General features: G+C 50.9%; 1 protein-coding gene across 4 annotated transcripts; it reads right to left on the reverse strand.

The window, feature by feature from the left end:
• Positions 1–5,103: 5,103 nt before the first annotated feature.
• On the reverse strand, positions 5,104–16,956 carry Fgfr4 (fibroblast growth factor receptor 4). 4 transcript variants are annotated; one of them, XM_013078197.3, is made up of 20 exons: positions 16,819–16,956; positions 16,297–16,391; positions 16,112–16,197; positions 14,041–14,184; positions 13,029–13,292; positions 12,858–12,938; positions 12,575–12,741; positions 11,800–11,923; positions 10,977–11,167; positions 10,729–10,867; positions 9,930–10,123; positions 9,702–9,847; positions 9,499–9,620; positions 8,091–8,201; positions 7,809–7,999; positions 7,401–7,523; positions 7,220–7,290; positions 6,539–6,676; positions 6,197–6,302; positions 5,104–6,064 (listed from the first exon to the last, which is right to left on the reverse strand). In XM_013078197.3, exons 4-20 carry the CDS (start codon positions 14,147–14,149, stop codon positions 5,918–5,920), a joined length of 2,424 nt encoding a protein of 807 aa, XP_012933651.1. In that variant the 5' UTR covers positions 14,150–14,184; positions 16,112–16,197; positions 16,297–16,391; positions 16,819–16,956; the 3' UTR covers positions 5,104–5,917. The 4 variants fall into 4 exon arrangements, with proteins under 4 accessions (XP_012933651.1, XP_012933640.1, XP_012933652.1 ...); XM_013078186.3 differs by lacking the exon at positions 16,819–16,956 and having other exon boundaries at positions 16,297–16,515; XM_021238812.2 differs by lacking the exon at positions 16,819–16,956 and having other exon boundaries at positions 5,732–6,064; positions 9,702–9,929; positions 10,084–10,123; positions 16,297–16,483.
• Between the last annotated feature and the right edge of the window lie 9,609 nt (positions 16,957–26,565).

The raw sequence follows: 26,565 nt of genomic DNA on the forward strand, positions 1-26,565 counted from the left end.
ATTTTTTTTTCTTTCTAATTCTTTTATTGGTACATTTTAGGTATACAGTACATTTACATTTATCATTGGGTGTTTGTACCTGTACATGATGTATCTTGGTTCTTATTTTTCCCCCCATTACCTATGCATCCTTCATCCCCTCCACTCTTCCCTATTTACATAGATTTTGTTTCCATTTTTTTTTCTTTCTCATAATTTTTCCTTTCCCTTCTTCCTTTTCCCCTTCCCCTCCCACCACCCCTACACCTTTGGACCTTTTCCTATTTCAAATTATCAGTTATTCATTTTAATCATTTTCATCCTTATTTACACTTTCAGTTTCTCACACTAGAGAAACTATTCGGTATTTACACATGTGTCCTATTTATTTCACTTAAGAGTATGCCCTCACAATATGCATCCATTTAGCTATAAATGACTCTAGTTTCTTGTTCTTTATGGCTGAGTAGTACTCCATTTTATAAAAAAACCACATCTTCTTTATGCAGTTTCCAGTTGATGGGCACTTGGGGTGTTTCCAAGCCTTAACTATTACAAACTGTGCCGCTGTAAACATAGGTGCACATATATCGCTGTGGTATGATTCTTTTAATTCTTTGATTCCCAGCTCTTTATATGTTTATTTATATATATTTTTTGTTTTGTTTTTGTTTTTTGGTACCAAGGATGGAACTCAGGACCTTGTGCTTGTGAGGCAGGCATGGTGCCACTGAGCTAAATCCCTGGCTTGTTTTGGTTTTTGGTTTTGGTTTTGGTTTTTGATTTTTTGAGGCAGGGTCTCTCTTTGTAGTTCAGGCTTGTGCTGAACTCACTATGTAGCCCAGGTAGGCTTGGAACTTGCAGTGATCCTCCTGCCTCAGTCTCCCAAGTGCTGGGATTTCAGGTGTGCACCACCACGCCCAGCTGGTTTTGGTTTTTTGTTTGTTTTTGATTTTTTTTTTTTTTTGAGACAGGGTCTTGCTTGATTTGTTTTGTTTGGTACCGGGGATCGAACTTGGGACCTTGCACTTGCAAGGCAGGCACTGGAACCGCTGAGCTAAATCCCTGGTTTTGTTTTTTTGAGACAGGGTCTCACTATGTAGTTCAGGCTGGTCTTGAACTATGTAGTCCAAGTTGGCCTTGAACTGCAGTGATCCTTCTGCCTCAGCCTCCTGAGTGCTGGGGTCACAGACGTGCACCACCATGCTTGGCTTCTTTTTTGAGATGGGGTCTCGCTAAGGCTAAGTTGCCCAGACTATGCTTAAACTTGGGATCCTTGTACCTCAGTCTCCCAGAATGCAGGAATTACAGGCATGCACTACCACCCTGATTTTATGTAGTGAGTCTTTAAACTGTGGTTTGCAGGTGTGAAGCCCCCACTTCTCCAGTAGCATCTGTACCACCTGTGAATTGACTAGAAATTCAAATTCCCAGGCTGTGCAACCGACCTACTAAATATAAATTTATAGGGTGGGACCCTCCAGGTAACTGTGATATATGTTAAAGTTTGAGAATGTCTGCTTACAAAAACACTATCTAGGGCTGGGGATGTTGCTCAGCAGCACAGCACCTGCCTGGCAAACTCAAAGCCCTGGGTTTAATTCCTGGTACAAAAAAACCCCCAAACCACTATCTAGGGAGCGAGGTGTGGTGGCACACACCTGTAATCCCAGCACTTGGGAGGCTGGGGTAGGAGGACCGCTATGAGTTTGAGACCAGCCTGGGCTGCATAGTGAGTTCCAGGCCATGCTGAACTACATAGCGAGACTCTGTCTCCCAAAATTACAAAACAAAAACCAAAAATATCTAGGGGCCAAGGGTGTAGCTCAGTGGTAGAGCAGTTGCCTAGCATCTGTGAGGCCAAGACTTTGATTCCCACCAGAAAGACAACCACCGAAAAGAGCGCCATCTAAGCAGTGCTTGCTTATTGGTGGGCACAGTTTAGGGGAGTCCTTCATTACAGTGAGGAAGCCCCCAAACAGGGGGACTTGGCCTGGAAGCTGGCCTGGAATGGCCCATGGATGCTGCCCTGAGAAGGGACATTTGTGCAATCTCTGAAGGACAAATAGGGCGTGGGCAGGTGTGAGCTGAGAGGAACAGTGTCCCAGGAAGGAAAAGCCTGTGTGAGACCCTTGAGATGGAGGGATGCAAAGTCACAGGGCTGGAGCCCGAAGCTCTAGGCCTGGGTGTATAGTGCTTGAGTGGTGTGACTGTCCATCACCCCATCTGTACGGACATCCCGCTAACAGACTGCCCCTGCTTTGGGCCTTACCCAGAACCTCTGGGGTGAGGGTGGACTTTGGGGTGGACAGAGCACCTGGCCCTGAGCATCAGCTCTTCTACTTTCTCATCTCTGCCCTTGGGCCAGTCACTTACTCCTTCTGGGCCTCATTGTCCTCATCTGGGAAATGGGGACAAGAAGACCTTCCTGGCAGGGCTGCCATGAGAAGGGAATGAGATCACCAGCTCCGAATAGCAACCCAGCCCTGGAGTCCATTCCCTCCTAATCTCCATGCAGCAACAGCTGTTGTTTACTAAGCACTTGAAGGACTCTGAGGCAGGTATTATCATTCATTCCTCTGTTACTGTAGGGAAATGGAGGCTGAGAGGGTAACTTCAGTCATAGTACATCCTCCATCCCTCAATGCACACAACCTGATCCTCTCTCCCAGGTGCCCATTCCCCAGCCAGCAGCTTCGCGTCCGTTGGCCAGGACCTCCCAGATCAGAGGGGGTGTCTGTTGCTCTCACTAGAGCCCTGATTGAAACAAGTAGCCAGCGAGTGGTGGAGTTTGGAGAAAGGCCCAGTGCTTTTCACTGGCTTAGAAGCCGCTCAGAACTTGGGCAGATCAAGGGTACCATGCCCCAGCTGCTGCACGGCGCCCAGGGCAGGCTGGAAAAGGCTGGCGAGATGGAGCAGCCAAGCCTACACGGGGGAATTAGCAGCATCTGTCTCCTTCTGACAAGGGACATCAGGAATGTGGAACAGCCTCAGCAAGGATGTGCCTGCCAGTGATGCTGCCAGGGAGGGGACACAGGCTGGGCAGCTGGGTTCCTCTTGGCCCTCAGGAACTATTGTACCAGGCAGCAGCTGGCCCTGTCACTCTGAGTGACCTGATTGTGGTTTTCAATGTGCAGAGGATTTGTTGGGAACTGGGGATGTCACCTAGCTCCTTTATAGAACCCCGTTCTTTTTTATTTTCAGGGTTGGGTTTCAAACCCAGGGCCTTGAACATGCTAGGTAAGTGCTCTACCACTGAGCTACACCCTCAACTATAAAGGTGGTTTTTGTTTGTTTTTGGTACTGGGGATTGAACCCAGGGACCACTGAACTATGTCTTTAGCCTTTATTTTTAAATCTGAGACATAGTCCCCCCTAAATTGCCCAGGCTGGTCTCAAACTTGCAATCCTCCTGCCTCAGCCTTTCGTGTAGCTGGGACTGCAGGTGTATAACACCACACCTGGCACATTTCTCCATTTCGCCACCATTAAATGGTGGTGAGGGAGACCACTAGGTTGGCTGACCCTGGCACTGGGGGGCTCATGGTATCTGAACTGTTTTATTCTAATCCCAAAACACTCTCCCTCCCCAGGCATGTCTGAGGGGTCCAACCTGTCCTGATAGCTGTGCTGGTGGAGGACAGGTTACTGGTCAGTAGCCTCGAATGGAAGACTTTAAGTTTGGGAGTGGAGCTTAGTCAGAAAGTTTGGGCATACTAGGGAGCCAGTGCAGAAAGAAGCATAAGCCAAGAGCTTCTTTGGGATCCTGCTCTGGAACTACCTGCAGGAGAATGGGGAATAAAAGGGACACTGGAGACCTTGGGCTGGGCAGGGGTGCATGCAGGGTCACAAAAGCCTCAGCCTAAGTGAGTTACTGCAGCATAAACCACATGGACTGTGCACCACACCCTTCCCCATCACAAGTACTCCAAGCCCTGGGAGGTAGGCAGAGCAGGAGCACTTCATTCATCTGGGCGAAGAATGTGACCATCAGAGAAGCGTCAGTGCTGGACTCAGGTACCACAGCCAGACACTGAAGAGTGGCAGGATTTCATCCTCCTAGCTCCAAATCCAGTACCGTTTGCAGCCCATTAGGGAAGACAGTTCCTGAGGGAAAGGAGGTGGTCAGGGCGTTTTCCTGGTCTCTGGACCATGGCCATGTCAGATGCAGACCCCTGGAGGATGATCGGGGAGGGGGAACAGGTAGTGCAGATTGGGACATAGTGAGCCAGAGAGTGCAGGAGACTAGCCCTTCAAGGGACGTTACTCCCTTCATGAGCTACTGATCAGTTTTCCAGGTCAGGCCCCAGCTGATGATCCAGCCTCACATTCTGGTCCAATCTCTTAAGGCCCTAAATGCACTTTCAGCCACCACTTCCTAGGAGCCCACACAAACAATGCAGGCAGACTCCATAAAGCAGGCCTTTTCCAGGCTTTGGGCCTGCAGGAAAAGGGCAGAGCACCAAGCACTGGATCAGGCACCACCTCAGGCCTCCCCACAGCTGACCTTGAGATTCAGGGGCTGGGGCACAGCAGTAACTGCCAAGATACAGCTAAGGAAGGTTCCCGGCTGAGGTCTGGGAAGCTGATCCCTCTGAGACGGGTCTGAGAATACGGCCGTGACAGCCTCCCTGGGAGAGGACTGTGCAAGCAGGGACAGCTGCAGCCCAGCCAGGCGGCAACCAGCTGCTGCCTGGGAGACTGGCCAGGGCAGGGTGGGCACAGCCCCCACAAACCCCAAGCATAAGTCTGCAGAGCGTGGGAGCAAGCAGCAGCTGGAGGCTTGGTTTCAGGTTTTCATGCTGTGTTAAAAGTTTGGTTAATGCTGAGAGGATGGGGGAAGGGGCTGCCAGCTCCCTGGGAGACAGAACAGTTGTGTGTGAAGGTACAGGGGTCCCGACCTATGGATGGTACGTACTCACACCACTGCCTACACAAGGTGGTACTGGTACAAGGTGGTTCTCTCTCCCAGAGAACAGGCAGTATATGTGGGTCTGTCCTGGGACAGCAGGAGGTGGATGCATCCCTAGCCTGGCACGCAGCCCTCAGTCTGTGACCCAGGCATCATTCCCAGCTTGGGGACTCCTGTCCATGCCACTCAGGGAGATACCAGGCACACAAAGGTTTATTTCCAAAAAATAATTTATAAAAGATCATCTGCTCCTGTGTTTCGGGAAGGCTTCCAGTCTCTCAAGGGCACGAGAACCAATGCTCTTTCCACCAAGATACTGGACAAGTAGTAGGGGGAGGTGAAGGAGACTTAGGGAAATGGAGTTCAGAGGCCTGTGACTTCTGATGTGAAGCAGGAAGGTTAAGGATGGCATTTCTTTTTCTTTTTTGAGACAGAGCAATCCTCCTGCCTCAGCCTCCCAAGTGTTAGGATTACAAGCATGCGCCACCATACCTGACTTTAGGACAGCATTTCTGTGGCTAGGTCAGCCAACCCCCTGGGACAGGAACTGAGTGCCAAGGTCAGGAGGTAGAGCACAACCTTCCTGACTCTCAGGCAATTAGGATACTGGCACCATAACTCCAAGGCAAAGGCAGGACCTTGAGACTATGGTTGAACTCTGCACTGGGAACCAAAGATAGGGCACAGAGCCTTACCTAGGAACCCGAGGATGTACCAGATGAACCTTCTCAAAGAGGAACCAGCCAGGTGTCGTGGTGCACACCTGTAATTCCAGCACTCAGGAAGCTGAGGCAAGAGGATTGCTGGGAGTTCAAGGCCAGCCCAGACTACATAGTGAGACCTTGTCTCAAAACAAAACACATCAAACCAAACCAAACCAAACCAAACCAAGGAGACAGAGAAATGGGACAGCACTCTGAGGACAGGTACCTGGGGCTGCCAAACTCAAATGCTGTGCCAGGCTTTGGCTGAGCCAGGAGGCCCAAGGCCACTGGCCTACCTGCCTGCACAATCTTCTGGCCCTGCTCATGCCTGTACTCCCAGGAAGGGGAAGGGGTTTGGCCCTGGGGATAGAGGGTCGTGGCTGAAGACAGAGTCACTGGAGGAGCAGGTACTGCTGGCATCCCCACCACAGGGGGAGTAGGGTCCAAAGGTCAGACGGAGGTCAAGGTACTGCAGAGAAAAGAGTTGATCAGCCCTGCAGCCAACCTGAGGAGATGCTGTTATTTATCCCATATAGTCAGGTGCTAGGAGGCCCCAGGGGAGCAGGCAGAGGGAAGTCATGACACAAGGTGGAAGCAGTACCTCCTCAGAGACAGCCAGCAGGACTTTGTCCAGTGCCTCCACCAGCTGCTTGAAGGTGGGCCTCTGGGAGGGTGCTGCATGCCAGCACTCGCGCATCAGCCCATACCTGGGAGAGGTGGGAGGGTGCTTAGAGGAGCCCAGGCCTCGGGAAGGGTATTATCAGGTCCTTGTGGCTGATGAGGGCTGGGCAAGTCCAATGGGCAAAAGGGCACAAGAGCCAGGCTAGGACTCCTCACTAGGCCCAAAGGAGGGAAAGGCAGCAGTGGCGACAGTGCTGCCACATGGCCAGGGTCAGGGCAGGCAGAGGATTGCACAGCGGGGGAGGGTGGGACATGGCCTCACAGTTCTGGGGGGCAGTTTGGGGGCCGGTCCATCCGATGCCCCTCCCGCAGCAGTGCAAACAGCTCTTCCACGGGGATGCCAGGATACGGGGAGCCCCCGAGGGTGAAGATCTCCCACAGCAGGATCCCGAATGACCACCTGGAGGCAGGACGGGTGCTCAGCAGGGCACAGCTGTCTTCTTGCTCCTGATGCTGGGATGGGGATACCGCTGGCATGATCTACTTACTACTGGGGCTGGGACTGGACTTCTTTTGGAGTCTGATCTGCTCAGGCCTGATCTGAAGGAGCCCTTTTCCCAGAAGTGCCTCATAACTTACTCTGGTTTGATGAATAATGGACTTTTTTCCTCGTTTTTTAAGACTGGGTCTTGCTATGTAGCCCAGGCTGGCCTCAAACTTGTGGCGATCCTCCTGCCTCAGCCTCCTGGGTGCTGGGATTACAGATGTGCACCACCACACCCAGCAAGAAAAGATTCTTATTCTGATAGCCTCAACTCCTCTATGGGACCTGACCTACGGGCAGTGTTTCTACAAGCTCATTTGTGCTACTTTGCTGAATCACTGTGTTCTCAGGAGCCATGAGTGCACAACTCCTAGGGACCAGTGACACTGCCTTGTTCTTTCTGTGGCGCAGGACAATGCCTGCTGGCAGATGTCCTGGACTCCTGCTTGCAGGACTCACACATCACTCTGGTGTGTGTATACTCGGTCGAACAAGGCCTCTGGTGCCATCCACTTGACGGGCAGGCGGCCCTGGAGGGGAGAGGTGAGGGCATTGTGTTGAGTTGCTCAGGTTCCTGTCTCCTGTGCGTCCCCCCCCCCCGTTCCTCCCCCCCGCCCCGCCCCGGCTCAGCCTCCCTCACATTGCTGGTTTTCTTGTAGTAATCTATGTGGTGGATGCCACGGGCCAGCCCAAAGTCAGCAATCTTCATGACATTATCCTCAGTCACCAGCACATTTCGGGCAGCCAGGTCCCGGTGGATGCACTGGGGCAGAGCAGGAGACAGAAACGGACAGAAGGGTTTATGAGCTCCCATGGCTGGGAGCCATGACACAGCATCTCACAGTCAGCCTGGGGAGTTGGACTCATCCACCACCTTACAGATCCAAGGAAAGTCAAGATTGAGAAAGGAAAACCTACTCCATCTAACATCAAGGATTTGGGTTCCTGCAGACAGGGTGATGAAAAAGGGGAAAAGCAGAAATTGGGGATTTCATGCTCCCAGTGTGAGCGTGTGGAGATGGAGGAGTTAGAGCACTGTTTCCCGCACCTTCCGTGACTCCAGATACTGCATGCCTCGGGCCACCTGGTAGGCACAGGAGACCAGGGCAGGGAAAGAGAGGGGCCCCTCACTGCTCCGTGGCCCCTCGGGGCTAAGGTCGGGGCCTGGAGGACGCCTGGCCCGGAGGAACTCCCGCAGGTTGCCCTTGGCAGCACACTCCACGATCACATACAGGGGCCCTAGAGGGAGGCCGGGGTGGGGGACAGGGAGGCTGTTGAGGCTACGGCCTGCACCCCAACTACCCCATGGCCAGCCTGGTCCCTGCCCCACCTTCCTGGGTGCAGACACCCAGCAGGTTGATGATATTCTTATGTTGGCCAATCAGCTTCATCACTTCCATCTCAGAGACCAGGTCTGCTAAGTCCTTGTCAGAGGCGTTGTCTGTAAGGGTAAAAGCTGAGGTGAGGAAGCTGGCTGGGGCAGGGAAGGTTGCAGGATTGGGTACAGGTCACAGAGCAGGCTGTGTGGCCTTCAAAATGTCTCCTAACCTCTCTAAACGTCAGGATTGTCTTGAACAAAACAGAACAGTAGATCATACCCTACCTCCTACAGCAGTTGCAAAAATACAACATCAAGGATCTGGAAATTGCTCTCCTTTTAGAGAGCAGGTCTAGGAAATGAGAGCTAGGGAAGTGCTCTGAACAGGAAGGAAACTTCGTCTGGAGGGATGGCACTAGTCCCCGTTCTGGGTGAGCTCCCAGGGGCAGGAAGCAGGCTGGCACCCTGAAGTGTGTCTCAGACGAGGACCTGGTGTCCACCTGGGCTGGAAATTCAGGGAGCTGCTGGTAAGGCCAGCTGGAAGAAGATGGCAAGAAGGCTGCTCTCCCAGGGCTGACCTGTGGCCCTAGACAGTGACATAACACTTCTCTCATCCACAAACCAACATCATAAAGCATATTTCTCAATCCCTGCCTCCCAGAAAGTGCCAGGTGGCCCCAGCTGTGCAGAGAGGAGGGAGAGATGGAGCAGAACAGTGGTTTGGGCCATTCTTTTTGCATGTGTTTTTTTTTGGTTTTTTTTTTTGGTACCAGGGATCAAACTCGGGACCTTGTGCTTGTGAGGCAGGCAGCGGAACCACTGAGCTAAATTCCTGGCCTGATTTGGGCCATTCTTGCAGAAGGGGCTCAGGGACTACAGCAAAACGGTCCACTGGGCAGCCTCCAAGTGTCTTGCAGAACACATTAGGACTGCTGCTTGGGTTCTGAGACTTGTAAGCAGAAGGATCCTCTCCTATCCCCAGAAGGACAGACCTAGAAATGGCCCAAGAAAGCTGAGGCTATTTAAGGGAAACCACAGGGTAGGTGATCTGTGAAGCTGACAAGCAGACACGAGGCTAAGGCTGATTGACACAGGCCATAGCCAAGGGGAATAGAAAGCCCCAGTCACCTCAAATCCTCAGTCATCATCACTCTGAAGGTTAAGATTTACTGAGCCCTGACTCAGTGCCAGGCACGTTCCATGAACCTCAGGGTAAGAGGTAGGGACCAGTAGTTACTCCAAGTGACATAAGGAAAAACAGGCTCAGGAGTGACTCGCCAGGGTCAGTGGCAGTCAGTCACAGGCCCAAAGGGGGAATCCTGCAGCCTCTTCCAGGCCCCAGCGCTCACAGACTGTGAGCCCCTTCTATGAGTCCCAGTGCCACAGTGCCCCCCCCCCCCCGCCCGGGTACCACACGCACCTTTGAGCATCTTGACAGCCACGGTGCTTGTTTGGTCAGGTTGGGTAGGATCCATGCCGAAGGCCTCTGCGCGCACCACCTGCCCAAAGCAGCCCTCGCCCAGGGGCTTCCCAAGAACCAGCCTAGAGATAAGAAAGCCCATGCCTCAAACCTCTGGGGGTCACTGCCCAGCCTGCACCTCCGTCCTCACTCTCTCGGTGTACCTGTCCCGGGGGAACTCCCACAGTGGGTCCAGGGGTAGGTCTAGATTCACGAGGCCAGCAAGCAGGGGAGGGCCGCTGGAGGAGAGCCGGACGCCTCGCACCAGGGATGAGCTTGACTTGCCTGAGGAGCCGGACTCCAGGGAGAACTGCAAAGTGGAAGACTTGGCTCCATCTGCTGGGGTCAGGCTGAGAGCCTTGTGGGGATGGGACGGGGGATGGGCATGGTACCTGTCGCCCCAAAGGGAAGCGAGACAGCTTTTGCACAGTGGCAGGCTGGCGGGGGTGCCGGCTGTGGAGCGTCTGCCCACGATACAGCCCGGCCAGCAGCAGGAGCACAGCCAAAGCCAGGGAGCCCGATGCATACAGAATGATATCTGTATACCTGGTCTCGGAGGCTGCCGCTGTCCACATGGGGTCTTCCTCTGCCCTCGCAGATGGACACACACAATCAAAGAAAATGATCAGTCAGTGGTCGGACTGGCCAGGCCCTCCCCCCAGCTCAGGTCCTCACAGCTGCCAACACACACACAGACACACACTAAGAAAGCTGCAGTTATATCCGGTCCCACACATCCATCCCCTAGAGCAGTGGTGGCGAACCTATGGCATGCATGTTATTTGTTTTTCTTTTAAGACAAAAGATGTTAATGTATGAGCTGTGTTTTCGAAATTACATCCTCAGTATTCAGGTTTAATTGTAGTGCTGGCATTTTGCAATAAATAAGTAGGTTTTGGGTTGCAGTTTGGGCACTTGTCTCTAAAAGCTTTGCCATCACTGCCCTAGAAGGTCACATAACACAGTCACATACAGAATCAAACAAATAAATCCCAGCTAGGGGTGTAGCTCAGTGGTATAGCACTTGTCTAGCACGTATGAGGCTCCAGGTTTAATCCCCAGCACCACAAACAAACAAAATCACAAATCTACACACTGCATCCAGACCCCATAGGCCAAGGAGGACAGCCACAGCCCACTGGTGAACCACATTGAGATCCTGCAGCCTCTCTTACCCCCTCAGGTGCTCACCTGGCAGCACCGTGAGCCAGGCTGACTGGTAGGATAGGCCAATGGAGTTGCCAGCCAGGCAGGTGTACTCGCCTGCATCCTCTGCTGACACGTTTCGCAGGTATAGGACCTCCACCTCTGAGCTATTGATATCTGCTGTCTGGGGATGAGACAGGCATGTGGGTCATATCAGGGCCTGGGGCCACAGAGTGGCTGAGAGGGCCCTTCCCACCCACCCAGTTTGGAGAAGGCATGAGTGGGAAGTGCACCTTCAGGACTTGCACATAGGGGAAGCCGTCGGCACCAGAGCTGCTGCCATTGATGATGATGTGCTTCAGCCACTGGATGTGGGGCTGGGCGTCACTGTACACCTTGCACAGCAGCTCTACATCACTGCCTGCCACAGCTGTGGTGTTGGCCGGGAGCCCCGCCTGCAGGATGGGCCGGTGCGGGGACCGCTCTGGGGGCCAGGCCAGGCCGTCAACCCTCACCAGTGGCACCCACAAAAGCATCCTGTTTACTTGCCTCCAGCTATCCTCCAGTTCAAAGGAGGGACCTTCTAGACGTGCAGCTCAGAGCACATCCCTCTCTTGCTTACCCTGCTTAACCTCCCATTGGCTTTTGGTCCAAGACAGATTCTCACCCTAACACTCAAAATCCTCCACCTCCTGGCTCCCCACATAAATGGTGCACCCCAGCAATACACCTCCTTACAGATGCATGCATTCTTGGGAAGAATACTTTTTTTTTTTTTTTTTGGTACCAGGGATCGAACTCAAGATCTTGCGCTGTGAGGCAGGCACCAGAACCACTGAGCTAAATCCCCGGCCCATAATGCACACATTCTTCATGTTTAGGGCCTTAACTTGGTCTGTCCCTCTGCCGAGATGCCTCTCTCACCTTTCCTCTATGCAACCCCGGGTCCTCCAGGCCCACATACCCTGTGCTTCCCTCTGATCCACCTGGTCACTTTGAAGTACTGGGCTTGATCTAAGATCAAGTCCACTTGGGCACCCTCCCTCCCCCAGGCAGAAGTGAGCCCAAGATGAGTCAGTCTCCCATGCCCACCACTGCCCCTGCCCATCCGCTCACCCAGCACATCCAGCAAATAGCTGTAACGGATGCTGCCCAGAGAGTTCTCCACAAGGCAGGTGTATGTGCCACGGTCCGAGGGCACCACACTTTCCATCACCAGGCTCCAGTGCTGGTGGCGAAGCTGAGGGTGGAGATGTCCATGTGGGCCCAGCAACCCATGTCCACCCAGGAAAGCTAGGCCATGAGGAAGCTAGATCTGCCCCACAAGGCTCTTCTCAAGCTACCTAGGCCCTGTAGGGGTCAAGCCAAGGCCAGGACCTTAGGCCAAGAAAAATGCCTTGAGCTCTGGGTTTGAAATTTGAGTTTTAGCTCTGCCTCTCCATACTTGTGCCATTTCGTGCCAGTATTTGCCTTCTCTGGATCTCAGCCTCCTCACGATAGCATGGAATTGACCCTGTAGGGTCTCATCTGGAGAATGAGATCCTGAAGCTTATTGATACCTACTTGTCAATGATTTTTTCCACTTTATGAATGAAATTGCCAAGGCTGAGAGGTTAAATCATGTGCCAGAGAGTGACAGTGTGGGATGTTGTCAGGATGGCCTCAAAATCACTATCATCCTGGCTCAGCCTCCCTAGTGCTGGGATTACAGGCATGTGCCAACATGCCTGGTGTGTACAGTGGGATCTTGAACCACAGCTGCCTAGATTTGTGGTCCAGGGCTCCCTCTGGGTCCCACAGCTGCCTTCCTCATGAGGTTTATGCGCACATATGAAGGACTGATGGGAGAATGAAAATGGGCAGGCAAATAATCTTGGAAGGCAAGACTCACTCGAATGCCTCCAATGCGATTCTCCCCACGGAAAGCCTGTCCATCCTTGAGCCAGTGGATGGTGGGCATGGGGTTGCCTGAAGCTGGACAGCGGAACTTAACGGTGTTCCCGGCAGGTACTGCGTGCAGTTTTTTCTCCATACGCTGGGGATGTGTCCAGTAGGGTGCTAGAGGGAAAGAGGAAGACATATTTAGTGCCCCAAAGATGACTACCAGCTCCCACACAAATCTCTTCTTCTCAGTGGCCAGATGGGCACTGGGGACACTGAGGACTCAGACCAACCCTGCTGGAGGTAAATATGCCCATTTGAGGAGTCTCTGCTGGCCTTGGGGTCTTCATCATCGTTGCTTGAAGTCAAGGAATCTACATTAGGGACAGAGGGAGGTATCTGAGTTCCAAGACGGAGTGGTCTCTCTTCCAGGCACCCCTTAACCCTCTGCCACCCCCTCTTACCATCTGCAACCAAGATGAGTTTGTGCAGGACAGTCATGGAGCCGCGTGCCAGGCAGAGGTAGTGGCCAGCATCCCCTGGTAGGAAACTGGCAATCTCCAGGCGGCCCCTCCAGCTCCGTACCCGGCCAGCAGGTGCCAGGCGGTTGCCCTCCTTGTACCAGTGGCCACTGCGCTCACCCAGCCCACAGCAGAGCCTCACAGGCTGCCCAAGGGCAATGGTCAGCTCCTGCTCTTGCTGCTCTAGGCTGGGGGCCAGGCAGGGCTCTGAGGGTAGACAGCAGGTTAGTGAGCCCCTCAGTCCCATCTGAGGCAGCCCTCTGACACAGAGAACATGCTGCATAAGCACTCTGACACATGCTTGAACAAGCTGCTGTTCCTCTCAACACATTACTACATGCTACAGATGCTATGTATAGGGCTAACGTCATACTTCTGGGGCAGGTCACACACACGATACTTGGCACACATGCTAGACATACCACTGCCCAAGACACACACACAGACACATGGCACATGCCACAGGTATTATGTGTAGGACACATGCCACACTTCTGGGGCACATCACTCATAGTGCATATACGGCACATGCTGCCTGGGCCTTCCACACACACACCCAGTGCACAGAAAACACACACACACGGGCTGGGGATTTAGCTCAATGGTTCTGCCACCTGCTTCGCAATACAAGATCCTGAGTTCAATCCCCAGTACCAACAACAACAAAAAAACAAAACAAAACACACACACACACACACACACATACACAGCCAAGAGGCTCACCACTGGCTCTGCAGCCCAGCTTGGAGCCCTGCAAGGCCAGTCCTCTCTTGTAGACACAGAGATAGGTAGATGTTGGCTGGGAGCCAGCCACTGAATCTCTGCTTGAGCTCTGCCCTGCTGCCACCTTCTAGGGGCCAGGACCAGGATCCTGTCCAGCTTTGCTTAGCTAGCAGCCCCTTCCTGGTGTCCACACATCCCACCCTGCCACCCTCTCCCACTTTAGAGGCAGTACCCAGGTCCATTTCCTCAGAGGCCTCAAGGGACAAGGCCGGAGCCCCAGGTGGCCCTAGCAGGACCCCCAACAGGGCCAACAGCAGCCGCATCTCCTTCCTGCTGCTCATGGGGACTCAGGCTGGACTTCTCACTGACTGTCTTCCTAAAACAGGGAGGAAAAAGAGCTCATTGTACACCTGTGTCTTTGCTGGTACTCTTCCCTGATTATGCAGATGAGAAAACCGAGGCAGGAAATGGTCAGCAGGCTTGTCCAAGCCCCCAACCAGGCTGCAGCAGAGCAGAGACTGGTTCATCTCTGCTGCTGCCAGAGCCCAAGGCCTCCCCACAGGAGGTTCTGCAGGGAGGCAAGGTTGGGCTTCCTGCTCTCGGGTCCTGCTGAGACCCTGGCCTGAGTTCACAGAAAGCAGTTTTGGGATTCTTTCCTTGCAGGAAAGCAGAGATGGCGACATATCTTCTCTCTCTCAGCACACATCATTTAGTTTTTGCTAAATAAATGAATTTATTGCTGAAGAACCAAAGGGGGAAAAATGAAATGTAATACAAGCCAAACTTCAGCATCTGGATGCTATCTGATCTGACCCCTACTCTTTATAGTATTGCTGTCATTTCCATGTTCAGCTTTGGATTCCTCCAGTGGCTGGGTGCTCACAACTACCACCGCAGCACATTCCAGGTCAAAAAGGACATTCCCCCTCATTCTGAACCAGAAATGCATCCTGAGAATACTTCTGCTTTTTGTGTCTGAATGCCATCTAAGGCATCTTTTATTTTTTTCAGTGCTGATGATTTAACCTGGGCCTGGCACATATTAGGCAAATGCTCTGCCACTGAACTACATCCCAGTCCCTTTGAAAATTTTATTTTGAAACAGGGTCTTTCTAATTTGCTCAGGCTAGCATCAAACATGTGATTCTCCTGGCTCAGCCTCCTGAATAGTGGAATTATAGTTGTGCACCACCACACTCAGCTACTAGGTTATCTTTGTTTTGCTGCCATGATGCAGAGGGAACTCAGGGCCTTGTGCATACTAGGAAAGTGCTCTATCATTGAACTACAACTACAGCCTTATTTTGTAAAGAATGTAGATGCTAAGTGTCAGACTGCCAAGTTCAAATCCTGACTCTTGCCAACTTCCAAGTCCCTGTCTCTGTCCTGCTCTGGGTTTTTATCCTTAAAGGACTGCTCTGAGGATAAAAAAGACAAAGCATCGGGCTGGGGATTCAGCTCAGTGGTGCCATGTCTGTCTCGAAAGTGCCAAGGTCCTGAGTTTGATCCCCAGTACACACACACAAAAAAGATCAAAGTATCTAGGTGCATAGAATGTGGGTGAAATGTTTTCCTCACCACTCTCCCCATGACTGTCAACCTGTGTCTGCCCTTGGCCAGTCATCACTGGTCTGGAACTGCTCCTGTCAGGTGTTACATATACATCCACCCCATCTTGTTACTCTTCCAAATGCTACCAAATGTCTATGTACCAAATGGAATACTCAGAACTGAGTCTCGGCTTAAGCAGGGGAATAAGGTGACCCATGCAGCCCCGGGTTCTACTGACTGCTATCTAGGGCCATGCAACAGCCAGGAGGCACTAGTGTCTCTGAATCAATGCATGATTCTTAAAAGATGCGTTCCACACTTTACCAAACTGGGAACCCTGCCCAGGAAGTCCATTACACCCCACTTCTCAGCGACTGCCACCACACTTCCAGTCCATTCTGCCCCCTCAGTCCCTTTCTAGTCTATCTTGCCTCCCCTCCCCCTCCCCAGGGCAGATCAGTTATCTCTTGTTTGGGGACTTTTCAAATCTCCCTGGACTCTTCAGTTTCCTCCTTCAAGCAGGGCTTAAAAAAAAAAAAAAGAAAAGAATCTGCCAAGTCACCTCTTCCACCCCAGTTTACAAGGCCTTAGGGCCACCTGTGTCCAGCAGGATCCAGTTCACACTGTTTATGGGCATCTTGGCCTCCCTCACCATCCCACCCAATGGTCACACTGCCTCTTCAGCTCTTACAGAAGCTTTCAAAACTACTCTCTTGCCTATTTCTTTGTGCTCATTTCTCTCCTCCACCTACCTGGTTCTGATATCACGTCTCTGACTGAGCCCAGCTCAGTTCCCAGGTTCTGTTGGTCCCTTCTCTGCAAAAGCCTCTAGCACATTCTGTTAAGCAGGGAGGGTAGCTTTCAGGTCCACAGCTCCAGCTAGGAGTGGAGGGCGAAGGCCCCCGCGATTTTATTCCCACTGCCGGGCTGTCCTGACCTGACAACCTCGGAGTCCTTAGTCGGTTCCAGGCCTGACTCTGGCGTCTGACAGTTCTGGGTCCGTAGCCTCCCACGCTCACGCGCTGGAGAAGCCTGCGCAAGTGACGGAACCTCTAGGAGCGTGGGTTTTCTCATCTCTAAGCCCGCGCATAGTCGGCGGCTCAGGGACCAGCGCTCTCTTCCCTCCACCCTACCAGGTCACCCTCGGGGGAGGTGCGAGGCAGCGGGTCCCCACGCCGAGCAGCAGACAGCTGGCCCGCCCCCGCCCGGGTGGGCAATAAGTAACCAACTCCGCGGCCGGGGTGCTCTTTGGACGGAGCGGGACAAAAGGCCCTGTGTGCACTGCAGGTTACTGATTTACCGCCCCCTCCACCCTCCCACCCTGCCGAGCAGACGCCCAGGTACCCCGTGCTGGGAGGGGGCTGGCCCTCGTAGCCAGGCCGCCGCTCGCCCCCTGGCGGCTGGTCCCGCTCGCCCAGAACCTGCACGGCGCCCCTCCCGGCACACGGTCCGGGCTCACCTGGCTCCTCCGCAGCCTCGCTCCCAGCTCCGGCCGGCCACAGCCCCACCGCCTAGCGGGGTCCCGAGACTCAGGCCCTGAGCTCCTCGGCTCCGGGCGGGAGAGCCAGGAATGTCCCGGCCAGGCGGCGTGGCCGCTCCCGCCCCTCCCACCTCGGCCCCGCCCCTCCTGGACCAGCTCTACCGTGGGAGGCGCGCTCCCCGGCCACCCGGTCCCCGCTCCGCTCCAGCCGGCTCCAGATTCCAGCGGTGCTCAGTGCCGGACCAGGTCACCCAATGTTGGGACCCTGCCCACCTTTCTATGCACACCTTTAGATTCGCCTCTTTCGCCCCTCTAAGGGCCCTGACCAGGCTTCCAAGCTCTAGTCTGCTGCCTGCTCTATCCCCTTCTGTTCACCATTCTGGGAACGAGATCTTGGCCCAGAGGGCCTCTGCCTTCCGTGCAATCTCCTATCTAGGAGAACTCCCCTTTATTTGTTTCCTGAGCAACCTTCAGAATGACATTTAAAATACAAATCGGTGGCGCATGCCTGGAATCCCAGCAATTGGGAGACTGAGGCAAAAGGATCGCAAGTTTGAGGTCAGTCTGGGCTACATAGTGAGTTCAAGGTCAGCCTGAACTACATAGTGAGGCCCTGTTTAAAAAAGAAAAGAAAGAAAGCCGGGTTTGGTGGTGCACGCTGGGGAAACTGAGGCTGAGTTATTGCTGTGATTTTGAGGCCAGCCTGGACTACATAGCAAGACCTTGTCTCATCGCCAGCCCTATCGGACTATTACAACCACCTCCTTTAATTTTTTTTTGGTACCGGGGATTGAACTCGGGTCCTTGTGCTTGCGCAGCAGGCGGTGAAACCACTGAGCTAAATACCTGGCCCTCTCCTTTAATTTTTTGATAGTTTCCCATACCTCTTTCTATAGACGGATTTTGTCATGACACGGTCCCTGTCCACATCTGCAGATGAAGCTTTCATTCACCATTTCCTTGCTGCCACCCAACAGTCCTTCTTCCTGGAATGCCCTTTCCCCTCTAGGTCTGGCTAATTCTAGCTCATTCTTAGGTCTCAGCTCACTTCCTCTGGAAAGCTCTCTGGACTTCCCCTTTGATGCCTTCTTTCTTCTGAGGACAGAGAAGGAAACAGTGAAGTTGTTTCCTGGGTAGTCTGCAGGGCCTGGCTGCATGGGCCCAAATCTCAGCACCACCACATGTGCCCTTGGCAGATTGCTCCATTTCGGTCTTCATTTTCGCATCAGTGAAATGGGTACCTTATAGTATTGTCCTCAAGAGGTTGTTGCGAAAAGTAGGGTTCTCATGTTAGTATGTGATTACAGTGGTGCCTTGGTCCATCGGATGAGAACTGAATCGAATTCAGTGGTTAGGTTCAATGGTGACCTTATGGGGAAGTTTAATTGGGTTCTCAACCAATTCAGTTTGTGACAAGAACAGTGGAATGAATTAAGTTCATGAAGCAAGGGACCACTGTATTTATGACCCATTAGTTTTTCAACACATTTGCCAGAATTGTAACAGAGCAGTTAATTCTGTAAACAATTGGGAAATGTTAAGCTCCTAGAAGGCAGGAACTGCAGACTACACCCTTATATCTCAAGTGCCCAGCACCTCATAGGGGCCCCCCATATAGTTCCACTCCCACTTGGCTCAGGTCTGACTCACCTGTAAGGTCTTCTGTCTTTAGCACCTAGGCTGTGGCAAAACCAGGGGGCCAGCTGGCCTCTGACTTCTGCTCATCCCTCCCCTGAAGTCCCAACTGCTGCTCCTCTGAGGGCTCCTTAGGAGGAAAGGAAACGTGCGAGTCTCAGGCTCGCTCCAGGTTATCTTCTCTGGGGGGTGGACTTTGGCTGTAAAGCAACTCCTTTTCCCTTTTTTTTTTGTTCAGGGGATCTAACTCAGGGCTCTTTTCCTATTGTTATACAGAGAAGTCTTATCTCTTTCTACCCTCCTTCCCAACAGGTAGTGGCATTTCTTTGCATAACTAAAAGGCCCATTAAAGCATTACATTTTTTCCCCCTTCCCTTCTCAAAAAATAAAAAAGAATGGTCTCCTCCCAAAGATAAATCAGAACAGCACTGGCTGTCTTTTAAAAAGTTTATCTGGGTCCCCTCCTCCACGGTCCTGTCTTGCCAGAGCTCCCAGGGAGAATGTGGCTCTTGGCCCAGGGAGCTGTGGTCCAGAGGTGGCCTTTTTAGACCACCTGGATGGCTGGGGAGGCTCAGCTCCCCTCTGCGGGCTGAGGCTGGCTCCCCTTGTTGAACTGGATTGCCAAAGGCAGGGTGAGCTACCAGCAGAAGCTGAACCCCACACCACACTTTTCATTTAAATTGTGAGGCATTTCCCAGGCAAAGCAGACTTGTGGTCAGGTTGGGGCAACATCCTTGTTTCGAAATCCCCATGTCCCTCAGACTGCGAGCCCCAACCCCAAGTCCCCAGGATATATCCCCACATCTCTCGTCTGATGCTCTTCCCACACTCACAACCTCTTGGACTGACCCGCTGCAGAGTCTGAGGCTCTCTCGCTAGACCATTCATTCATTTTCTCATTCAGTGGATCAGTACTCACTGAAGGTTTATTATGTGGCAGGCACTGCTTTCAGTCCTGGAGATAAAGCAGTCAGTTGGACCCCACCTGTGGGCAGATAAGCAAACAGTTGCCGGAGGACTCACATTGAGGAGTTGGGAGTGGCTAGGAACCTGTCTTTCTCTCACCATCTCATTGTCTTGCTAACATGAGTCTGTTCACTGTGGCATTTGCAGTCTGTTTCTCAAAGACATTCCAGATCTCTCCAGTGGCTGTACCACCCTCTTGTTTATGTATTTCTCAGCAGAGGTAAAAGCCTGCTACCCTAAAATCATGCTTTTAAGCCTGTTTCAGTTTCTCCATCCAGAAAATGGGCACACTCCAGCTTCTTTCTTCTTGGGGATATTGGAGGAAATGAGTTAGATGGAAATGGGTTTCACTAAACAAGGAAAAAGTCCTTGCCTTGGCTGAGCTCCCATTATGTGCCAGGCACCACACCACACTAGGTGTTATATATGCATTATATCCTTTGATCCTTCCACCAAGCCAAATGGCTTAGGTATCTTGTTTTTTGTTTGTTTTTATACTGGGGATTTAACCCAGGAGCACTCTGCCATTGAATTACATACTTAATCCCTTTTTTTCTTTTTTCTTTTTGGTATTGGGAATTGAACTCAGGACCCTTGTGATTGCCAGGCAGGTGTGGTGCCACTGAGCTACATCCCTGGGCACCCTTATTATTTTTATTTTTATTTTTTTGGTACTGATCGAACTCCGGACCTTGCGTTTGCGAGGCAGGTGGTAGAACTGCTGAGCTAAATCCCCAGCCTTTATTTTTTATTTTGACAGCGTCTTGCTGAGTTATTTAGGCAGGACTCAAACTTTTCTTTTTTTAAAAAAGAGTCTCACTATGTAGTTCAGGCTGGCTTTGAACTCACTCTGAAGCCCAGACTGGCCTCAAACTCATGGCAATCCTCCTGCCTCAGACTCCTCAGTGCTGGGATTACAAGCGTCCTCTTCAGTCTCCCAAGCACAGCACTGTACCCTGGTTCCTTCACTGTTTTTTAAGTGAGGAAGCAGAAGCTCAGGTAGTTGGAATGATTTTTCTGAGGTCAACTAGCACACAAATGAAATGAGTAGCAGAGTCAAAACATCAACTCTGGACTTTGGGGGGAAAGAGGGAGAACTCTGCCAGGATCATTGGCCACAGAACTGGATCAGAGGTTCACATATTTTTCTCTCCCACTGGGACTTGAACCTAAAGTCTCACACATGCTGGGCAAGTGCTCCACCACTGAACTATGTTTCCTCTCTCTTCTTTTTTCTTTTCAGTGGCATCTCAGTATGTTGCCCAGGCTGGCCTGGAACTCTTGAGCTCAAGGGATCCTCCTGCCTCAGCTTCCACAGTAGTTGGGACTACGGGTGCATGCCATGCATCTGGCCACATCAGAAACTTTGTGTTGGCATTCTTATTTAAGCTAATTTAAACCCCTCCTTTCTTTTTGGTATTGGGCTTTCATATTGAGCCACATCTCCAGCATTTTTTTTTTTTTTTAATTTTGCAACAGGGTCTTGATAAGTCACTAAATTGCCCAGGCTGGTCTTAAACTTTCAGTCCTCTTATCTCAGGCTCCCAGAGTGTTGGAATTATAGGTGTGCGCTACCATGCCTATGCCTGGCTCCTCTTCTTTTTCTTCTTAGTCTTCTTTTTTTTTTGAGACAGGTTCTCACTGTGTAGTCCAGGTTGGTTTTGAATTTGTGAAGGTCCTCCTGTCAGTAAGTACTCAGTAAGTAGTCCAGGCTGGCCTCGAATCTGTGAAGGTCCTCCTGCCTCAGCCTCCCCAGTGTGGGATTACGGCTGTGCGCCACCATGCCCTTCTTTTTTTTAAGTTCTCTTATTTTCTTATTTCTTTTTCTTTTTTTTCCCCTGGTGTTGGGGATTGAACCCAGGGTCATGCACATGCAAAACCCAAGTTCTTCCACTGAGCTATACCCCAACCCAGGGCTCCCAGAAGGTGGGGTCACCGCAGGTGTGCGTATGGGAGGGAGATGGGGCACCTATAATATATCAGGCCCCAGGCAGGGGTTTGCAGACTCTGCACTGCTGGAGTGCCAGGCTGGGCTTGGAGGGTCTCCTAAGGCCAGGCCCCCCCAGCCCCCCCACCTGCCTGGGAATGGAGTAGCTGGGGGAAAGGCGAGGTTGCCTTGTGCCTGTGGTGTTGCTCTTGGATTTCGGCAGGGCCTGGGGAACACTGGGGCTCTTGTGCGGAAGCGCTATCTCTGAGCCAGTGCAGGCCCCAGCCCAGGCAGGGCTCCAGCTCCGGCCTGCCTCCAGCTCCCGCCTGGTTTGAGCTCTGGCCACATCCTCTTATCCTGCCCAGATCATTTTTTTTTTCTTCATTTCTTTCTTTTAGAGCAATTTTTATTTTGAGAAAGAATTTAAAATACAGTCATATGTTCGATAAGGATGTTTCTGTCAACCACAGGCTGCATAGGTCATGGTGATCCCGTAAGATTATAATGGTGTGGGGGCCAGGGATTTAGCTCAGTGGTGCTGCTGCCTGCCTCGAAAGTACAAGGACCCAAGTTCAATCCCTGGTACCAAAAAAAAAAAAAAAAAAAAAAAATTATAATGGAGCTGGGGCCAAAAAGTTTGCATCATCTAGTATTTTTGTGCACTCTGTGTGTAGGCATGTGTGGTACTGGAGAATGAACCCAGGGTTGCTGTACCACTGAGCTATATCTGCAGCCCTTTTATTTTTTATGTGAGCATGTTAGTGCAATAACTCACTGTACAGGACTGTAGCCTAGGAGCAATGGGCTGTGCTCTATCTATCTATCCATCATCTATCATCTGTCTACATCTCATATAGTCTAGGTGTGCCGTTAGACTACAACATCTAGGTCAGTGTAAATACATTCAAAGATGTTAGACAATGATAAATTGTCTATTGATGCATTTTTAAAGAACATCTCCTGGGCCGGGGATTTAGCTCCATGGTTCTGTCGCCTGTTTTGCAAGTGCAAGGTCCCGAGTTCGATCTTTGGTGCCAAAAAAAGAGAACATCTCCCTTTCTTTCTTTCTTTCTTTTTTTTTTTTAGACAGCATCTTGCTATGTAGTTCAGAGGGGCCTCGAACTCACTGTGTAGCCCCGGCTGACCTCAAACTCACCAAGATCCTCTTGCCTCAGCCTCCCAAGTGCGGGGATTACAGGCATGTAATCCCATGTACCATGGCTGGCTTCACATCCCCATTTTATTTATTTATTTATTTATTTATTTATTTATTTATTTATTTATTTTTGGTACTGGAGATCAAACTCAGGACCTTGGGCTTGCAAGACAAGCAGTGGAACCACTGAGATAAATCCCCGGCCCCACATCCCCATTTTTAATTGATGTGTTACTGTATAGAAAAAGCACATAGGATAATACTACACATTAGGTACTCAGAGTTGACAATTGCTAGTACAGTACTTTACCATTTTTCCAACTCATTTGCTGCTCTGGCCTCTCTAACAGGCTCCAGGGAGGTCTGGCCAGACCTGGTCAAAATGGAGGTGAAATCACCAGGTGTGGTGGCACAAGTCTATAATATCAGCACTCGGGAGGCTGAGGCAGGAGGATAGCTGTAAATTCAAGGCCAATCTGGGCTACATAGTGAGTTCAAGCTCAGCCTAAACTACACAGTGAGACTGTTACAAAAACAAAACAAAACAAAACAAAGAAAAAAAAGGAGGTGAAATTGATACAGGATGAATGATTAAAGGTTGGTATTAGAGAGATCTGTGTTTGAGTCCTGAAAACTAACTGCCTTTGTGACCTTGCACAAATCACTTAACTTCAAGCTTTAGTTTCACTTTCCATGAAATGGAATAACACTTCTTCCAGGAGGCCTTAGCGAGATGGCATATGTAAAGCACAATGCCAGGTGCCTGCACACAGTCTGTACTCAGTAGAGCATGGCCAATTCGAATATTAGCAGCTGTGGGATCAAGACCCACCCAAAAGCCTAGCAACACAAAAGGGACACGATGGAGGGACTGTGATGGTGATCCCACCCTCAGCCTTCATACTGCCTTCTCTCACATCTGTATACATTGTACACTCCAGAGACAACAAAGTAGAGTTGCAAAGCCCAAGCTGCAGGTTGACCAGGGCACAGTTGTGAAGGCCGGCAGGGGCCCTGGAGCCACAGATCAAGGTGGATGGAAGGGAATGGATGCAGGATTCTGAGGCTCTATCTGCTGAGTCCTGGTGTTCCCTGGAGTCTTAGCAGCATCCGTAGTCTTCTTCTCCATTTATCTCAGACAAGATAGGTCTGTCGGGGCCAGGCATGGTGGTGAACACCTGTGAGCCCAGCACTGGGGAGGCTGAGGCAGTACAATTGCCATGAGTTTGAGGCCAGTCTGGGCTACATACTGAGTTTAAGGCCAGGCTGAACTCCATAGCAAGACCCTGTCTCCAAAAAGTAAATAACAATAAAATAAATAAGTCTGTGTCATGTCCTAGCTGCTAGGATAGGGAAAGTCTAGGGCAGTGATGGTGAACCTTTTAGAGCTCTCAATGATAACAAACAGCAGGCTGCGGCACGAGTGCCATAGGTTTGCCACTGCTGGTGTAGGGGTTTTCAAGGTTTGTTAGACTCAGCTTTCTCAAGACCTGGGGCTACAAACTTCACACTCATTGGTTCTTGGCAGTCGAATTTGTTTGTAGGTGGGCAGGACAGCTGGGAAGTGGCAGAGACTGGCCAGGAAGTGGTAGCAGGTCAGTGGTCGGAAGGGAAACAGAAACAAATCCCAAAGGAGCACATACTCTTCTCTATGACACCCACCTAGACCACATAGGTTTTCATTTTGGCACAAAGAACAGAAAACCTAAATGACAAGGGCTTAAACAAAACAAGAGTTCATTTTTTGTTTATTGCAGTGCTGGAGATTAGAACCAGGGCCCTGGGCATGCTTAGAAGGTTCTCTACCTCCAAATAGGAATTTATTTATCCTTCACTTAGCTCCAAGTCTGGAGGTATGTAAAGGTGGGTCCTTTCAATTCTCTAGAGTCTAGAGAGTCTAGACTTTTTCTTATGGTTGCAAAATGATGGCTTTAGGCCAGATGTGATGGTGCATATTTATAATTCCAGCATTTGGGAAGCTGAGGCAGGAGGATGACCATGAGTTCAAGGCCAGCCTGGACTACACAGTGAGACCTTGTCTCAAAAAAAAATTTATGGGCTGGGGATTTAGCTTAGTGGTTCTGCTGCCTGCCTCGCAAGCGCAAGGACCCGAGTTCGATCCCTGGTACCAAAAAGAAAAAAAAAACCTTATATCTTTGGTTAGACTGACACAAGGCCACACCTAGCTGCAAAAGAGGCTGGACAGTATATCCATTCTGTTCCACACATTGCCTCTCTTAACAAAACCAAAATTTGTCAAAAAGAAGGGGAGGCTAGGGATGTACCTTAGTGGTGAAGCACTTGTCTAGCATGTGCAAGGCCCTGAGTTCAATCTTTTTTTTTTTTTTGGTACCAGGGATCGAACTCGGGTTCTTGCACTTACACAGCAGGTGGCGAAACCACTGAGCTAAATCCCCGGCCCTCTGGGTTCAATCTTAGCACTGCATTAAAAAAAAAAAAAAAAGTGGGAAGGACACAGCATTGGAAGTCACCCAACAGTTTCTGTTTTTGTTTGTATTTATTTATTTATTGAAACAGTCTCCCCAGGTACTCCAGGCTGGCCTTTGAACTCACTATGTAGCCCAGGCTGGTCTCCAGCCCCAGGTGATCCTCCTGCCTCAGCCTCCAGAGTGCTGGGATTACCTACGTACACCACGACACTTTATTTTGTTTTTCTTTACTTTTTTTTGGTACTAGGAATTGAACTCAGGACCATGTGCTTGCCAGGAAGGCACAGCACCACTGAGCTTTATTTTGTTTTTGAGACAGGGTCTCACTATGTAGCTCAGGCTGGCCATGAACTTGGGGCAATCCTCCTGCTTCAACCTCCGAAGTGCTGGGACTACAGGTATGCATCAGCACACCTGGCCACCTAACAGGCTCTGCATCACCAATCTCCTCATCAGCTCCAAAATTGCTCCCCCCCACCCCGAATCTTGCTATGTATTCTGGGCTGGCCTTGAACTCACTATAGAGACCAGGGTGGCCTCAAACTCATGGAGATCTTCCTGCCTCTGCCTCCCAAGTGCTGGGTTACAGGCTTGTGCCACCACACCCAGCTCCCCACTGCTTTTAAGAATAAAGATATGTATTATTTATTGCAGCATAACCAATTATTCTAAAATTTAGGGACTTTAACAACCATTTGAGTTAGGGATGTAGCTCAGTGGTAGAGCACTTGGCCAATGTGAGTTTGATCCCCAGCACTGCAAACTGCAAAAACACCCACCACCACCACCACCAAAACAATCATTTATCTGGCTGTTGGTGTTACAGAAAAAACTTCTCAAAGATATATATATATATTTTTGTACCAGGGATCGAACTCGGGACCTTGCGCTTATGAGGCAGGAGCTGGAACCACTGAGCTAAATCCCCGGCCCCTCAAAGATGTTTATTAAGGCACAGTAAAAAGATTTTATTTAGGACCACTGAGATAGGCACAAGGACATTGCAGTAGGAATGAGAGATTCGGCTCAACTCTGGACACAACTTGGGCAAGTGGGAATTTATAGTTAAGGGGCAGGTGAGAGTTACTGGATAGAGTGTCTGAGGAAACAGACCTCATGGGATTCTTGCTAAAGACAGGCCAGGAGATCAGATACCAGCTGGAGGGTGGTAGAAAGCAAGCCAGGAATCCAATCAGATATGGAGGACAATAAAGGACACCCATACCGAGGACAGGGAGTTCTTGCTAAACTGATTTAGCAGGATTATTTGGTAAAACCGGATTTTACAAGGAAGTGCTTAGGTCTGGCAGAAGGCTCAGGACCCTAACTAAAGTTTGAGCATTTTTGTCGTTGATAGATGTCCATTCTCTCCACAAGTGCCTTTCCACAGGGTTGCCTGAGCTCTCTACTACATGTCAGCTAGTGATCCAAGACAGAAAGACAAGCTGCACTGTCTTTACAATATACCTTCAGAAGTCATAATGGCCATTTCTGTCTTATTCTACTGGCTAGAAGTCAGTCACTAATTACAATCACATTTGAGGGGGGAGGGTTAAACTTGACATTTTGAGAAGCTGGGTGTGTTGGTGCAT

Source organism: Heterocephalus glaber, unplaced genomic scaffold (assembly GCF_053883595.1).
Source record: "Heterocephalus glaber isolate CG9 unplaced genomic scaffold, H.glaber_assembly_v1.0 deba00001606, whole genome shotgun sequence".
NCBI classification, from domain to species: domain Eukaryota; kingdom Metazoa; phylum Chordata; class Mammalia; order Rodentia; family Bathyergidae; genus Heterocephalus; species Heterocephalus glaber.

Excerpts from the sequence above, each read along its gene's own strand:
- Fgfr4 (XM_013078197.3), bottom strand. The coding sequence starts at position 14,149 with ATGAGCAGCAGGAAGGAGATGCGGCTGCTGTTGGCCCTGTTGGGGGTC. Across the intron at positions 6,677-7,219 it reads TACACACACCAGAGTGATGT|GTGGTCATTCGGGATCCTGC; the intron begins GTGAGTCCTGCA and ends TCCTGCCTCCAG. Across the intron at positions 6,065-6,196 it reads TGCTGGCTGTCTCTGAGGAG|TACCTTGACCTCCGTCTGAC; the intron begins GTACTGCTTCCA and ends TTTTCTCTGCAG.